The sequence below is a fragment of the Mustela lutreola genome, chromosome 4, assembly GCF_030435805.1.
Source record: "Mustela lutreola isolate mMusLut2 chromosome 4, mMusLut2.pri, whole genome shotgun sequence".
NCBI classification, from domain to species: Eukaryota; Metazoa; Chordata; class Mammalia; order Carnivora; family Mustelidae; genus Mustela; species Mustela lutreola.
The window spans coordinates 114486234-114503476 of NC_081293.1; the positions used below are offsets into that span (position 1 = coordinate 114486234).

A 17243-nucleotide genomic window follows, 5' to 3' on the forward strand; every position below is an offset into this window, starting at 1 on the left:
TGCTTATGTTACTTGTTAACTCTCAAGCTCAAATTAGGGGCCTGCTGTGACCAGGAATGGTCCTTCTGTCTCTCAGATTTTGTCACACTGCTCATTTTAATTAAAAAAAAGTGAGTGTTTATAACTTTCTATAGATTCAAAATCCTTGGCATTGCCTTATCCTCTCAATTTGCCTCCCAGTCCACATCTGGTTGGTCCCTGGGGGTTGTTAATTCTCTCACAGAAGTTCTTTCCCAACCGTGTGCTCCCCTGTGACCTTCGTGCCCTGCGTTTACTCCAGTGCTGCTCAGTCTCCTTCCTGACTGCCACTAGCCTATCCCCTCCGCCCATTGTGCCATCTCTGGGATGGCATTCCTAAAAGACTTACTCATCTTGCTTGAGAAGGTCTTTCACTGTTTGGTGCTCCCCAGCTGTACTTCTTGCTGCCCCGCCGTCTTGGTCTCGCCATCCTTGCTGTGTTCACGGATGCTCTTCCCGCTGCGTGGACCTCACTGCTCTGATAGTAACCCCAGTTTGCACTGCCCCTTCAACACCCCTGCAGAGCATCCTTCTCTTTGTGTCTCCCCGAAAGCCATTGATACATGTGTCTGAGAAGCAGCCTGTCACCCCACGAGACTGTGAGAGACAGTTTTATCCATCTTTGTGCTCCTGGCACGTCTTCTGGCCTGTATAGGAGACACAAACGTTTATCTGAATGAAGGTTTTTCAGTTTCTTTCCCGATTAGTAAGGAAGTTTTCTCTGAGGAAAGATTATTTTTGTCTTTTTTATTAGACAGTATTAGGCAAGGATTCCCTTATTTTATTCTCTTCTGAAAAGCTTTGTTATATGTTTGTTTCTGTAGCTGTTTTGCCCAACCTTGCTGTGCTTGGAAACCCTCACATTGTCTTCGGTGGGATCTCCAGCGGCTTCTGTCTGGTAGCACTCTTTTCTTCTGGAAGTACCTACCTGATGTTTGAATTACCTGTGAGCCACGGGCCTTGGGAGGCATACCAGTTCAGTAATGGCAGAACTGGGACTTGAGCCTTCCACTACCTGTTTGTCTCGTGCTTTTTCCCTTGCGTGTGACTGATGGCAGCAGCAAGAACACTAGGCACAGCTCCCTGGATTAGAGTGAGAAAATTTTGTTGATACCACTTAAATTTTAAGTGATTCACTGAACTGCAGCTATTTGATCAGTATGTTCAAATTTATAGAAAATTATAATCTTGATATCTGAAATTTAAAATTTTGTATATTTTCTCAAATTCCAAGTTTATTAAAATTATCAGTTTTGTTCACAGCCCTAAAATTACCATTTACTATTTAAGGTTGTTTTACAAGTGACTTTAGGATTTTAATTTTAATCTTGGTCACCTTTGCTCCTTCTCCGGTTCCTCAACTATAAAATGACTAACACAGACTTGGAAAATTGAGATTAGAATGTAAAGATGTCCAGCCTTTTTGAACTTTGGCCACACCTCTACCAGAATAAATAAAATGGGGAAGTAGAATTAAATATTTGAAATGCTACTTCCTTGGCATCTTTAAGCCTTCAGAGCTTTCTGTTCTTATATTCAGGTTATAGCTGTAGTCAAGCCGAAGGCTTAGAGATGCAGCTTGCCTTAAGATTCATTGGTGAGCACAACTGGCTGCTCATTTGGCTGCTACAGACCAGTCTAGGCCCTGTCCTGAGTGGATGTGAGCTAAAAATAGCTGACTTACTTTGGGTTGGCAAAGCACAAGCTCTGGGTTGTTTTTGTTGCTTGTTTAGGTTGGACTTGGTGTGCCTGCGAGTGGGTCCTTCTATATTCGGTAGAACCAAGTAATAGTGACTTTGCTTTACTTACCGTGGGGTTTTATCTGCAGCCCTCACCTTCTGCTCTCCAGCCCCCATAAATTTTCAGCCTCCTTCTCACAGGCGAAGGAAGAGGGGAGTTCTTGAGATAGCTTAAGAGTTCTAAGTCGGAAGGGTGGTTTGAGATGATGTTGCTCATTGTATAGAGGCGGTGGCAGACCTAGAAGTGTTGCCTGTTGTAAATCAGGTGAGAATGGCACCAGATAGAAATGACAGCAGGAAATACTTAATTTTTTATTTTAAAAATACATCAGTATATGATTTGGTCCTTGGACTTGGGAAGAAGGTTATTCAGAGGAAGTCAGACTGTTGACTATGGCCTTGCCCTGATAACTTCTTCTTGGGGGAAGAATTCCTTTCATGTCTTTAAGCTTTTCCAGTTACCTGTTTGAGAAGCTTGGTAGAGGGAGTGACTGATAATAATGTAAATCCTTGAGAATTGTCTGATCTTTTCCTGGGAGCGGCAGTGGGGACCTGGAAGGGAGGAGGAGCGGCTTTGGCAACAAAGGACCAAATCTGACTTGATCTCCATCCTGTGGGAATCAAGTTTCCCATATGGTGTGTGTGTGTGGGGGGGAACATCTTGTGGTGATAGATTTATAGAACATTAGTACTAAAAGCAGGAGGATATATTGAAAAGAATGTTTGGACTTCAGAGCCATGGACCAGAAACTAAATTTTGGCAAGCTACCTAACTTAAATGTTAGGTTTTTTTCTTATTAGTTTATTTATTTATAAGACAGTGAGAGAGGGAGAGAGACAAGCAGAATCTGCTCTGAGTAGGGAGTCTGATGTGGGGATCTGTCCCACAACCCTGGGATCATGTAACTTGAGTGGAAACCAAGAGCCTTAACCGACTGAGCCAGCCAGGCACCCCAGTGTTCTTGTTCTCTAAAATAAAGAGGATAATGCCCAAGGAGGTTATGTGTATCAAGTGGATGTTCAAGAGGCAGTGGGTGGTCTTGTTTTAGGATCCCATGCTTTGGGGCCAGGCAGTCACTGAATTGCTTTGTTTACCTTAGGCAAGCAGGTAACCTTCTCTGGGCCCAGTCCGTTATGTGTACAAAGCAAATATAAGAATGCATACCAGTCGGGGAATCATGAATTTAGCCATTCAATAAATGGTCTAGGAGCTAGGAGAGGCTGCAGAGAAGGAATGTCTTAAATTGAGCTGGACAGCCCTGTTCTTTACCTCAGTTTGTTATCATCTACTTAATTAGAGTTCTTTATTAGCAACATTACAAAATGGAGTTTACATCCCTTCCTTACTATATAATCTCCTTTTAAAAAGTCATTTTGTATTCTGACACAATTTCAATGCTTATATAAACTGGTTCTTGATCGTTCTTTAAAAGGCAGACAAACAAAATGATAACAAAAATAAAGCATTGAGCTGGAATTGTGCTGCCAAAGGTTACTTTAATTATACATCTCAATCCAATATTCAAGAGGTACATATGTCTGGTTTAAAAATACTGATAAATAAGCATTTGGTTAAATACCAGGTAAATATTTTCCTTGGTGGTAAGTAAAGGCCTCCAGTAAATCAAGAGCATGTTTAAAATAAAACATATGAGAAAAATCATATTTTTAAAAATGTTGTTTCAAAGCAGTGTTCTTTCTCATTCCTCTGTAATCTTTCCATTTTTAGAGGCAAGTGAGGTTCAAAGGTCAACTGTTAGTTCACCCTGTGCATTCCTGAAACTACAATCTATGTTTAGGCTTTAAATGTTAAAAAAGCTTTTTCCTTCTTCCCTCCCTCCCTCCCGTCATCCCTGCCTGTTTGTAATTTCTCTCTAGGATTTCTACATGGAGAACTGTACGAACCAGGTATAATATGTAGTGCCTCACACGATTTTTATACCCATTCTGTATTCTTGGGATTCGGTTTAAAGAAATGTTTTAAAATGTGTTCATTCTATATTCCTTCCAGATAAAATTACTCTTTAACTGTCTTTTCTAAAAGGATAAAAGTAAGTTCGTAAAAAATTGACTTTTGACCTTTCAGGCTGAGCCCAGACTATTTGATTCAGAGAGAGAACTTACTCTCCTGTAGGTAAAATATGATGAGTGGAGGTGGGGAAAGTGAGCAGGTCACATCTTCAGAAAAGAACCAGGGAAACAAGAGGAAATACTAGGTGGTAGGTAAGCAGCAGTTGCTGACTAAGGCAGAGAGCCAGAAGCGAAAGCGGCTGCAAAGCAAGATCTCGTTCAGAAGGGGGAGAAAAAATAATGAGCGCAAGGGACTCTGGCTTTCATATTCTCATCAACCGTGTATCACTGTTTTTGGATCTGTTCTCTGGTATTCCCATACTTGCATGGTTTTTCTGTTGCTTTGTCTTGTAGAGCACTGTTCTGTCTGCTTCCCTTGAATTAGAGTCTGTTAATGATGTTTTATCTTTTCCCCCTCATCCCATCACTTCTTGTTAGCTCCTAGGAGTCTCTTAGAAACAATGTATTTTGATGTTTGGTTGTTCTCCCCTCCAGCCTTCTTAAGGGCTCTGACCTACTTAAAGGGGGAAGAAAACCCTAAAAGATAGACTATTCTGGGTGTGAAGTACTGGACGTACTGCTTCAGCGGTGCCTTGATAATTCAGGAAAGGAGTCCTTTGTTCTCTGTGTGTTTTTTATTGAATGGCTTCCTGTGCAAAGACAAGATGCATCAGCATTTTTTCTGACTTAAGAAGGAAGGAGTGATGGCTGTATTTTGCATTGTCTGATGGCTAGTTATATTATAGTTTTCTAAGATGTTCTTTAAAATTTTGGATTTGTGAGGACATAGAAAGGTTTATCTTCTTGTTCCCCTTTTTGCCAGTTGATAAAAATAAATTGTGCTAGGAAGAATAATTTATGATTCATACCCTCTTCTGATGAATGGTACAGTTTCTGAAGTAGAGGTTTCTAATCAGTAGGCTGAACTATTCAGATATGTAGGGCAGCTGTACACTTGGATTTGCCAAGGGTAGCCCCAATTTAAGTATGTTTCCTGGCTGACTTATTAATAGGGAAAGGAAAGAAAGAAGCCTTCTCACTATTAAAAATGTATTGGAATAATGAATTATGTGGTCACCTTGGCTTAATGTCTTCATAGATCTGCAGTGTGGTTACTGTGTCCACACTTTCTTCTCCGGGGTCAAATGTCCATTTGGGCAGAAAGCTTGGAAAGGTGTTCCAAAGTGATTGTGGTTGTCTGTCTAGGTGGTGGAATTATGAGCGATGTTACATTCTTCAGCGTATGTGCTCTACTTTATAATTTTCTACTAAACAAAATGAGTTTGGTATTAAAACTAAAACAAAAAACTAAAGACATTTCAAAAATTGTTTATGTTTAACAAAAATAAAATGGGGACTGTATAATGCTGAAGTCTGTCAATCAGGCTTTTGCGTTCCAAGCAATATAAACCAACTTTGTCTATTTTTAAAAAAATATTTTATTTGTTTATTTGAGAGAGTAAGAACGCTGCAGAGGGATAGGGAGAGCAGGCTCCCTGCTGAGCAGGAATCCCATGCCACGAGGGGCTCAATCCCAGGATGGTGGGATCATGACCTGAGCCAAAGGCTGACACTTACCCAACTGAGTCACCCAGGCGACCCCCAACTCTGTCTATTTTAAGTAAGAAATAGTTTATTGGAATGATTGAAGTGCAGTTGACTCTTGAACAGTGCAGAAGTTAAGCGTGCTGACCCTCCTGTAGTAAAAAGTCTGCATGTAATTTTTGACTACCGGAAACATAACCACTAATTGCCTGCACTTGACTGGAGCCCTTCCCGATGCTGACCTAGCACACATTTTGTGTGTCACACCTAACGAGTATAGTCAGGAGAAAGGCAGGTGAGGCAAGGGGACTCCTGTCCTAAGAGGAAACTACCCTTAAAAAGAAAAGAGATCCTATCCTGTTATTTTGTATCCCCCGGAAGGACCCTTCCGGCCTTTCCCATGTGAACAAGTACCTGATGGGTAGTGAGCCTGTGGTTAAAAACCTGATTGGGCCACTGGGGCAGGGAGGGTTAATCAGGTTAAAACAGCCCACCAACAATCTCATAAACACCTCCAGACTTAGGAACTCCAGGACCAACCCTCTCGGGTCCCCTCCCTCTTCGGGAGCTTTGTACAGTCCCTCAGTAAACTTTGCTCTGCTGCCCACCACTTCGTCTGGTGGACCTCTTCATTCTTCAGAGGGGTGTGACCAAGTATCAGGGGCATTAAAGGGAAGGAAGTCCTGAAACAACATGTATTATAATACTGTATTCTTACAATAAAGTAAGCTAGAGAAAGGAGAATGTTATTAAAATCATAAGGCAGAGAAAAATACATTTATAGTACTGTACAGTGTTTGTCAATCATGTAAGCTTCTGTTGTCTGCTGATAACGTGAATTGTCTGTCAGTACCTGCATTGATAGTGTCTTAGATGGTACAGAACACTGTAGCTGTTGCACACATTATTAACACTAGACATCAGAAATGAAAATATAGGAGCACCTGGGTGGCTTAGTTGGTTAAGCGTCCGACTCTTGGTGTCTGCTCAGGTTGTGATCTTGGGCTCCTGGGAACGAACTGCATCGGGCTCTGTGCTCAGCAGGAAGTCTCCTTGAGGAGTCTCTCTTCCTCATCCTTCTGCCCCGCTCAGCTTGCGTGTGCGTTCTCAAGTATGCCGTCCCTCAGATAAGTCTTTAGGAAAAATGAAAACATAATATGAAAAAGTAGTTTGTATTTATTTACAGGTATAACGATTCATGCCTTCATAATGAAGAAGCAGCAGTACAGTTGTTTTATGGAAGCTTCTGTAATCAGTACAATTGCTTCATGGCAGCCTGGTTTATACACTGGCGAATGAATCGTTACAACATTTTTGTGCCATACAGTATGATAGTCATTCATAATACAGTATTAGAAACATTTTTACAATTAAAAAACCCCTTCCCTGTGATGATAGGATGATGAGCAGTTTCTCTAGGTATGAGAGAGAAAGGTGTAATATACGGTAATTTATTTATTTATTTTTTTTAAGATTTTATGTATGTATTTGGCAGAGATCACAAGTAGGCAGAGAGGCAGAGAGAGAGGAGGAAGCAGGCTTTGCGCTGAGCAGAGAGCCCGATGTGGGGCTTGATCCCAGGACCCTGGGATCATGACCTGAGCGGAAGGTAGAGGCTTTAACCCACTGAACCACCCAGGCGCCCCCAATAATGTAATTCTTTAAAAGCAGAGTTATAAAATAGAAAATCACAATATTTTGTATTAACTATCAGTCACCTCGTGCCTATGTAAGGATAGGCTGTCCACGTCCATGCAGGTCTTGGACACGCGATGTTCTTTATGGGGAATGTGAAGGTGGTGATGGTGATGACAGGGAAACATCTCGTGCGGTGCTTGTCCTGCACTTCTTAGATCTTCATACAAAGACACGCACACACACCATGGATGTGTATCACCTGCACGGCATGGTGATTGTTTACTGTTCACGACGTGGAGGTGGGTCATCATGGAGTCTTCCTGCTTGTCATCTTGGGGTTGTGTGGCCTGAGGAGGAAGTAGAAGAGGGGTCGGGACGGTCTTTCTGCCTCAGAAGGGGCAGAGGTGGAGGTGATGGAAGGCAAGGCCGCAGAGGCGGGCACAGTGGGTGTCACCCCCTGGGAATACGTCGTAATGTTAGATGACTTCTGCTATTTCACGTCTCTGAAAATGTCTCTGTCTGGTACCTGTCTGTCTTGCACTGTTTACTTTAGATTCGGGGCCTATATCACAGGTCCAGGTTGTAAAAGAAATCAAAAGCAGTCTAGATTGTCCAATGTCTGTTTTCTGGCGCTGCTTCTCCTGCGACGACTTCTTCCTCATCATCTGGCGGTATCCGAGAGCACTCATCTCCAGCCAGTCCTCTCTTAATTCCTCTGGTGTGGTGTCAGTTAGCTCTTGAGTTTCACTGAAATCCATATCTTTTTTTTAAAGATTTTATTTATTTATTTGTCAAAGAGAGAGCGAGAGCGAGCACAAGCAGACAGAGTGGAAGGCAGAGTCAGAGGGAGAAGCAGGCTCCCTGCGGAGCAAGGAGCCCGATGTGGGACTCGATCCCAGGATGCTAGGATCATGACCTGAGCCGAAGGCAGCTGCTTAACCAACTGAGCCACCCAGGCGTCCCTGAAATCCATATCTTGAAACCCTTTACCCACCCACAATTTTTGCCATATCAACGGTTTCTTTCATGATTTCCTTGATTGGTTCTGTCATAAATCCTGTGAAGTCATGCACAACATCTAGACATCGTTTTCTCCAGCAGGAATGCCTTGTTTCAGACTTGATGGCTTTCATGGCTTTTTGGGTAGCCACCATGGCCTCTTCAGTGTTGTAATCCTTCTAGACTTTAATGATGTTCTGTCAGGTTCTCTTCTACAGTGTTCACAATCCATTCCATTATACACCACATGTGTAATGAGCATTAGTGACCCTGATCTAGAGGCTGAGTTAGAGTCATTGTGTCTGAGGGCAAGTAGTCCATTTTAATACCTTTGGTGCTAATCTCTTGGGGTTCTGGGTGGTTGGGAGCATTGTCCAATCAAAAGAACTTTAAAAGGCAGCTCTTACTAGCAAGGCACTTCCTGACTTCAGAGACAAAGCCTGAGAGAACATCCAGAAAAAGGGGTTCTCATTGTCCAGGCCTTCTTGCTATACAACCAAAAGACTGGCAGCTGCTGTTTATCTTGGCCCTTCCGGGCTCTGGGGTTAGCAGCTTTGCAGATAAGGGCAGTCCTGGTCATAGGCCTAGCTGTGCTTGCACCAAACAGTAGAAGCAGACTGTTCCTTCCTTCTTTCCTTCAGTCCCGGTGCTCCCTTCTCTGCCTGACTTACAAACGTCCTTTGTGGCACTTTTTTCCAGAATAGGGCACTTTGGTCTGCATTAAAATCTATGCAGGCAGCTCTCATTTCTCCTCAGTAATTTTCTTAATGGCATCTGAGAGAGAAGTCATTTGCTGTCCTTGGTTGGCAGAACTGCTTCTCCTGTTATCTTAACTTTCTTTTTATTATTAATTAACTAACTAATAAATTAATTGATTATTGTGTTCTCTTAGTCACCATACAGTACAACATGAGTTTTTGATGCAGTGTTCCATGATTCATTGTTTGCATATAACACTCACTGCTCCGTGCAAGCCGTGTCCTCCCTAATACCCACCACGGGGCTCACCCATCCCTCCACCCCCTTAACTTTTCTCTTATTGCAGTTATCACACCATCCTTTGCTGACATTAAATTTTCCAGCTTTAGAGCATTCACTTGCCTTTTACTTGAAGTTGTCATGTAATGACTTGGCTTTTTCTTGAATCCTCTTAGTTTAGAGGTATATCTTTCATTTCTCCATCCTGCACCCACATAAAAGCTGCATTTTCAATACAGGATAAAAATGTGTTTTGCAGAAAGTCCAAGGTTTTCGTGGCTCCTGGCATAGCAGCAGCGACAGCGTCATCGACTTCCTTTTCTTTCTTCTAAGCGGTCCCTACGCTGGATTCGTTTATCTTGAAATGGTGGACACCGTAGCTGCAGACCTCAGTCCGCATACACAGCAGGCAGTTGAACTTTTTCTTGTAAGGTCATGCTTGCTGGGAGCGCTTCTCACATCATCTGTGGCACTTCTTATGGGTCCCTTGGTGTTATTCAGGGTTTACGGTCTGGCACTAAACACAGCGAAAAACACACGAGACCTGAGAGAGATCACTTTTACCGAGATACACAGCTTCCTGGAGAGAGAGCCCGCTTGTGCCGTGATGAGGGTCACTCAGTGCTGTAGGTGGGCGCTCGCACCCTCGAGTCCCCTGCACTGGCGGCAGAGGTGGCTCTGAAGTTACCGCGGTAGTGCAGGCTGAATTAGTTCATTTTGTGCAGTTATGATTTAATACTGCATCTTTGTTTCTATTTCTCTTGACTGCAAATGGTGCCATGTATAGTCCATATGGATGTATGTAAGCTTTTATAAGCTTTTTTTTTTTTTTAAAGATTTTATTTATTTGACAACAGATCGAAAGTAGGCCAGAGAAGCCGGCAGAGAGAGAGGGGGAAGCAGGCTCCCTGCTGAGCAGAGAGCCGGAAGCGGGGCTTGATCCTAGGACCCTGGGATCAGGACCCAAGCTGAAGGCAGAGGCTTTAACCCACTGAGCCACCCAGGCACCCAAGTTTTGATAAGTTTTAACGCCCCCCCCCCATTTTATTTAATTGAGAGAGAGTGAGAGAGCGAGCCTGCCAGTGTACAAGGAGGAGAAGGGGTGGAGGAAGAGGGAGAAGTGCCCTCCCCCTTCCTGGCTGTGCAGGGAGCCTGCCCTGGGGCTCCATCCCAGGACCCTGGGATCTTGACCTGAGCCGGAAGCAACTGACTGAGCCACGCAGGCGTCCCTAAATTTTAACCTTTTATAATTTGTGTATATTTTATGATAATAAATGATAAAGGAGATTAGTATCTCTATATATTTTATGTATTTCTGACATACTTAATTTTTTCCTTTTTTTTTTTTTAATATTTCTAGGCCATGCAGTTTGTCTGCCTGTTTATTCAAATTGTCAAAGATCTCCAAAAAATTTTACAATATTTTATTGAAAAAAATCTCCAGTCTACTTATAGGGGAAATTTTTTACAGTTCAAACCCCTATTGTTGTAGGGTCACAGATGTAAGTGGTGGAACAGCAGAGAGGCTGGGGGACCAGTAGAGAGGCAGCAGCCACTGCCATTTCCTGGGGTCAGCCTGGGGACATCATGGCTCCTGCACAAGTCCCACGGCTGTGGCCGGACCCCTCCTGCAGTGCTTTTCCTCCTGGGCTACGGGTTTGTCCTTTGCCCTTTCAGGAGCAGGTACAGATCCTTTCTTCTACTGCAGGAGTGAGAGGCAGAGTTTCAGGGTGACTCCGTTATGAACTTCTTTCATCATCGAGGCACACCCAGGAGATGAGCATTGTCATCATCATTGTAGTCTAGTTATCTTGATACCCTGTCTCTTAGGCATTTGAATGAGGCATGCACCCTCTAAAAGGCATTTGCTCTGATTTGAAAATGACCATTAATTACCACTAGTTGAGAGTCCCAGGTCATGTTGCTTTGCTGTCTCTTACCCTGCGTGATTCTGCCCTTACTTGGGCCCATTGTCCGTTGGTCAGTCGGGACATGGAGCGGTTTTTCTTAACAGCGAGGTTGATGTAGATACGTGCTTTGCCTCTAGCTCTGGACTCTTCTGCTCATGAGTTGTTTCAAACTTAAATACTGTAGCATTTTGAGTGCTGTAATTGTCAGAATGTGCTGCTGCTGTTACTGGTTGTTTATAAACAGTTAAACACTTTCCCTGAAATCAGTTCAAGAGTTATGTGTATATAGTGAACCTAAAACCAAGCAAGAAAAATAGAAATCTCTTGTGTTAGTGGTTCTGGATACGCTTTCTTAGGTTCTTAAAGTTTGGCTTATGGTTTTAATAGAGCACCCCAGTGTCTCAGGTCTGGTGGCAGAAGCCATCTGTGTGAGAACGCTTCACTTACCAGAGTCAGAGGCATTCAAGTTTTTTTTTTTTTTTAAAGATTTTTATTTATTTGTTTGACAGAGAGAGATCACAAGTAGGCAGAGAGGCAGGCAGAGAGAGAGAGGAAAGGAAGCAGGCTCCCTGCTGAGCAGAGAGCCCGATGCGGGGCTCGATCCAAGGACCCCGGGATCATGACCTGAGCCAAAGGCAGAGGCTTAACCCACTGAGCCACCCAGGCACCCCGGCATTCAAGTTTTTAAACATACATGGTAATTACAGGAAAAATTTCGTGGCCTCAAAGTTAAGTCTGATTTACACGTTTCTAATCAGAAGTGGAATGTGGGATTGAAGTAGTGTTTAGAGTCCCTTGCAGGGATGAAAAATATTTGGGCCCCAGAAGAATTACCAGCTTAAATGGTTTTCTCCTCTGAACTTTCAGTTGTCTTAGTAAGGAAGATCTGTGTGATGAACACGATATTTGCACATTCTTCTCCTAGGAGTTAAAACATTTAATTGATCCAAGTAAAGGTGTAAGTGTGTTTTGAGAATGTGCTGAGTAGGTTGCATAATTTAGTAGACTTGTACTAAGGAGTGGAGATCCGCAGGAGATTATGACAAATCATATGTTGGATTTTCTATTCTAACTCTTTTCCTTTAAGTTTTAGGTTTAATCATTTTGGCAGCCACAGAGTGGTCTTTCAGAAAGTCACCTTTTCTTTTTTTTTTTTTAAGTAGGCTCCATGGCTAGGGTGGGGCTTGAGCTCAAGACCTAGGCTGAGATCCCGAGTCAGATGCCTAAGTGACCAAGCCACCCAGGCGCCGCCAGAAAGTGACGTTTCACACCAAATCTGATCAGAAGCATAAAGCTTGTGGGTTGTTACTTTGGTTGGTTGTTTTGTTTTTGAGATTAGTTTCTGTGCACTGCTGTGAAATCTCTTGAGTTTCTGGTAGTCTCAGCAAGCTGATGATGCATGGTGTTCCGACAGTTCTCCAGACCCAGGGCCAGTCGTGGCAGAAACCTGACTTCACAGTATCACCTGCTATAATTTAAAGTGAATCCTCAAACCATTATCTGTCTGCTCAGAGACATTATGTCATCTCTGCGTCCTGCAGCACTGTGTGGGACAGTGATCCCAAGCTGCTGCTCTGGTTCCAGCTCTGCGTTTGTGGAGGGGTTCGCTTGACTCTTTTCATTTATTTATAGCTCCTTAATAAAAACCTCGAAGCATTTCATTTTAACTGCTTAAATTTGGTATTTCTCACCTGGTGTCCCTAACTTGTTGGTACATTCTGCTGCACTGGTTTGCCCTCCTCTCCTTTCGCTCTGTCCGGCAGGCACACTGCGGGGCACTGTTGTCAGCAGTATCATATTGGAGGGAAGATGTTTGGTTTATGTGTCAAAGATTTGGGGTTTTCTAATCTTGGACCCATCATTTACTAACTGCGTGATCTGAAGTGGGTCTCTTATATTGCTCTAAAATCTGTTTCCTAATCTATAAAATGGGAATAAAACCTACTTTTCCCTCCTACAGCTGAATGAGAAGAGAGATTATTTTTTGGTGAACCAGCCACCTGTACAGCATAACACACATCATTGTTTGACATGCCACTAAGAAAGTTCATTGTGTATTAAAATATATTACACCATTGATTACAAAATGCATCTTGCGATCAAAAATTTAAAATGAGAAAAATATACATTAAACTAAGTGAAATGTGTTGTATATGACATCTCCATTCTCCATATTGCTGTCACAGTGATATTTTAAAAATTATAAGTCTTGTAATGTCCTTTCCCTGCTTGAAATTCATCAGTAATTCCCCATAACCTAAGGACACAGTCGAAACCATTCATGTCATAAACAGGGGCCAGTGTAATCTGGACCTGCGTTTGGTGCCCAAAGCACTGGCATCACTTGGGGACTTTTTAGAAATGGGACTTCTCAGACCCTATCCCATTTCTGTGGAACAGAAACTTGGGGATAGACCCAGGAGCTTTAACAAGCTTGTCAGGAGCTTCTGATTTACACCAGTTTGAGAACTTTGGTCTAGGTCAAATCTATTTTAAGTTTCTCCCCCTGCCCTTACTGTTATGTGTACTTAAGTTAATGTAGAAGTAGTGGGACTGCTTGGATATAAGGTGAGTACTCCCCTTCCCAGAAATTATCCCCCAGAGAAGAGCAGTGCGGGCATCTCTCATGTTGGGGGTAGGGGCTGTCTCACGGACATTATTTTGGATAGCAAAGAATTCTTTGTGACGACATACTATAAATCAAAATGATTTGAATCAGTGCTTAATTTCAGATATTTTTAGAACTCACTTGTGGAAGTAGTTTTTAAAAAGGCAAAAGCATTTTAACACTGATTTTCTAATAGACCTCACAGTTGCTGGTGTTGACCATCTAATGCCTTTTAAAGATCACACAAAAGGCAAAAACATTGGTGATTGTGATGTGGAGATTGTGTGTGTGTGTTTGTGTAAATCAAATGGCTAATCAAATGAATAGTTATTTCTGAGTTGGGATAACAGGTCCACAGGCAGTATTATATTTATTTAAATAAAAACAAGAACAAAACTTCTTTGCCAAAGGGTTAGAAATAAAGATGCTTTAATTTGGAAAACCCATTTTAGACTAAAGAATTGGCTTTACTGATGGATACAGTGATGACCAAGATGCATATGAAGCATTTGAATAAACTTGCTTCATGAATGTAAGAAAAACAATCTGAATAGTATTTTATAATATGCATTTCACTATATATGCTTAAGGTATAATTAAATATTATAAGTAAAACATTTGATTGTTTCACCTCTATACCTAGAATTTTACCAAAAATTTTGGGGGAGTAATTGTCAAATCATATTTAGAGTTTCAAGAAAACTCTGCTGTCCTCTCTGCCTGGAATGGTCTAGCATCCCCTTTCTCTTTGCAGGCTTCTTTGTACTCTTTGAAGCTCCTTTCCCATCCTCTCCTCACGTTTACTCTACCCCTATCTCCCCAGACCCTTGAGGTTAAGAGTACCGTTTCCTGCCTGTAGCAGCTGGTACTTGCTCCATGTCAGTGCACCTGTCTTCACTGCTTTCCTGCTTTGTTTTGCTTTATTTCTTCTATTAGTGTGTGAATTATTTTAAGGCTTTCTCTTTGGGTAATTAATAACCGGTGTAAGGAGCACGGGCTTTATAGACCGTCTTGGTTTGAAGGACGGCTTAGCTACTGCGTAGGTGTATCACCTAGCGAAAGTCACTTCATCTTTCTCAGTCTCCAGGAATTGAAAGTAATAGTTTGTTACGTTATATTGAGGATCGAATGAAGTGTGACAGTTAAACATCAGTAAATACTTATTATTCAGTTCTGCCTTTAATGTCTCATAGGGACTCAAGATCTCTTTAAGTGAGATAGAAGAGTTTTATCTAATTTATACTCTATTATCTCTGAATAGATCAAAAAGCAATTGTAGCCCATAGGAGAAATATTAGTGTATGTTTCAAAATCTTATTTACTAACTTATCTGCATTGTTTCAAACAGTATTTGTTTAATTCTGTCTCTTAAAATAGTTACCCACAATCTGACGTTCCAGTGGCAACTACTGACATACATCTGGACTCCTTTCCTTGCCTCTTTTTTCTTTGTATGTGACTGAGTTTATTTTTATTTTTATTTTATTTTAAAGATTTTATTTATTTATTTGACAGAGATCACAGGTAGGCAGAGAGGCAGGCAGAGAGAGGGGGGGAAGCAGGCTCCCTGCTGAGCAGAGAGCCCGATGCGGGGCTCGATCCCAGGACCCTGAGATCATGACCTGAGCCAAAGGCAGAGGCTTAACCCACTGAGCCATGCAGGCACCTCTACTAATATAAACATTTTAAGAGAAAAATGTTTGGAATGTTTTCCATGGACAAATTCCTAAGGAAAAATCACAAGAGAGACCATATTAAAGGTTTCTGATCCATATTGCCTGGTGATTCTAGCAATTTATATTTGTCAGTGGCATACGAGTGCCTTTGTCAGTATATCTTTATCTGTGTAGATGGTTGTTTTTGAAGACTTGGAACAGGGGTGCCTGGGTGGCTCAGTCAGTTAAGCATCTGCCTTTGGCTCAGGTCATGAGCTCAGGGTCCTGGGATGGAGCCCCACATTGGGCTCCCTGTTCAGCGGGGAGCCTGCTTCTCCCCCCCCATCCTCTCTCTCTCTCTTTCAAATAAGTAAAATCTTAAAAAAAAAAAAAACCCAAAACTTGGAACCAATGTGAAAGGTGTATCAAGGGCATCTCATTGGTACATGTGCCTTTTTATAGGAAAATAAATCTGTTCTTTGGGTAGATCCATTTTAGCTTCCTGTGTTCCTCTAGTCACGTTGCTTACCTTGTCCCATTACCCTTTCTAAGGCACACATGGTCTTGTCCTTTTCCTGTCCTCCGTTTACTGCTTGCTCGCCCTTCTGCCGATTGTAGAGCCTGGCAGAGCCAGGGCGCAACTGGGGTCCGCGCTGTCTTCAGGACTGAGTTTGCTGCTCTCCTGGAGTGCCCTGTTCGCCGCCACCTCTCTCCGGGACATGTCCTTCTAGTCCCATCCAAGTGTCTTCATCATTTGTTAAAGGAGCACTTTGTCTTTCCCTTAAAGGAGTCTGTGGTTTTGGTCACTTGGATCCTCGGGTGCTCTGGCTGTCCAACTGGCTTCATTGGTGCTCTCGGGTTTTCAGGCTGGAAGAGGAGGGGGGTCAGTCTCCCGTCAGGAAATGTCCCCCCACCTGGATTCTCTCTCTGTCAGGACCGAGCTCAGGTCCATCCTCCGTGAGACCTTTCTGGATTGCTAAGCCCTTATGATGTTCGTCAGAACCATTTCTTTCTTAAAAGCTGTTTTCAGGTGGTCGCCTTGGCATCTGGGCGGGGTTCCTGGGACAGTGACTCTGCTTGCCTGCTTCTGGGTCCCCTCATCTGCGCCGGTGCACACAGATGCTCCCTATGTGGTCGCTGTACCTCTCGCCCCTCGTGGCCTCCATGCCGGATGTTAATGGAACCAGGACCTGTCCCTGTGCTCCTCTCAGGGGTCCTCGCTCCAGCATTTTATCCCTGCGCTCCCTCTCCATCTGTAGGGCGGGGTGTGGGAGGAGAGGGAAGGAGAGAATTCTCTGTCACAGCAAAGCTTGAGGCCGTCTGTCTGATGTAATCGAGGCCCTGTCTGTGTCTGGGTTTGCCCTACGTTAGCGGGAAGGCCCTTTAAAGCAGGCCTGTCCTTTCGCATCTTAGGGTGGTTTCTCCGCTTCCCCTGCTGAGCTGAGCTCCCTGCCCCTTTCTTGCCCTCTCGGGTACCAGCTTTCTCAGCAACTGTCGGTGGGCCCATGGCTTTCCAGCATCAACACCACAGTGAAAAGTAAGCGAACAGGCTGCTGCTTCTGGAGCAGTAGTTGTATGTAATCAGCAGAAACTCTGATGTTTCTGTATAAAAGAGATAAATGACTGTAGATATTAATTTACTCCAATGTAAACAAAAAGGTGTTTTGGTGTCCTCTTCCAATATCGTTTCTGTGGCCCGATACCACACATGTAAAGGACTTGGGTTACATCTTTGCTATTCCCTTTAGTATCTAGATACTGGAGATTCAGAAATTTCTGTTTTAAACATTTTTTGAAGAGAGAAATATTTTCAGAAGGTTGATGTGCCTTGTAGCTGCAAATGTAAATTTTCTAAGTGTTTCCAAAAGCTTTGAATCCAGGCACTGTACTGTTCTCCTAGCAAGTTAATTTTCTGCATGCAGTGGGCTCTATCCATTCCTGGTGTCACACACTTCTCCCGTCCCAGCGTAGGATGTTGGTTTGGGCCATCATTCATATTTTTGTTATTAAAGCTTTCCCTTTTTAAAATAGTAGATTAAAAATACTAAAAATAGCTGGTGAGTATGGAAATTCGCCTCTATCA

The 17243-nt window shown here is 42.8% G+C and overlaps 1 protein-coding gene across 12 annotated transcripts in view; it reads left to right on the forward strand.

Moving 5' to 3' along the window:
* SRPK2 (SRSF protein kinase 2) overlaps nt 1-17243 on the forward strand; it is a 257091-nt gene that overhangs the window by 124057 nt on the left and 115791 nt on the right. The window contains exon 1 of one of the 12 annotated variants that reach the window (XM_059170871.1): nt 16651-16697. The exons of the other annotated variants lie outside the window; for them this stretch is intronic. Within the exon in view, the coding sequence (XP_059026854.1) occupies nt 16666-16697 (32 nt within the window). The 5' untranslated portion in view covers nt 16651-16665. Of the gene's footprint in view, nt 1-16650; nt 16698-17243 lie in introns of those variants that run through there. 12 annotated transcript variants of the gene reach the window in all.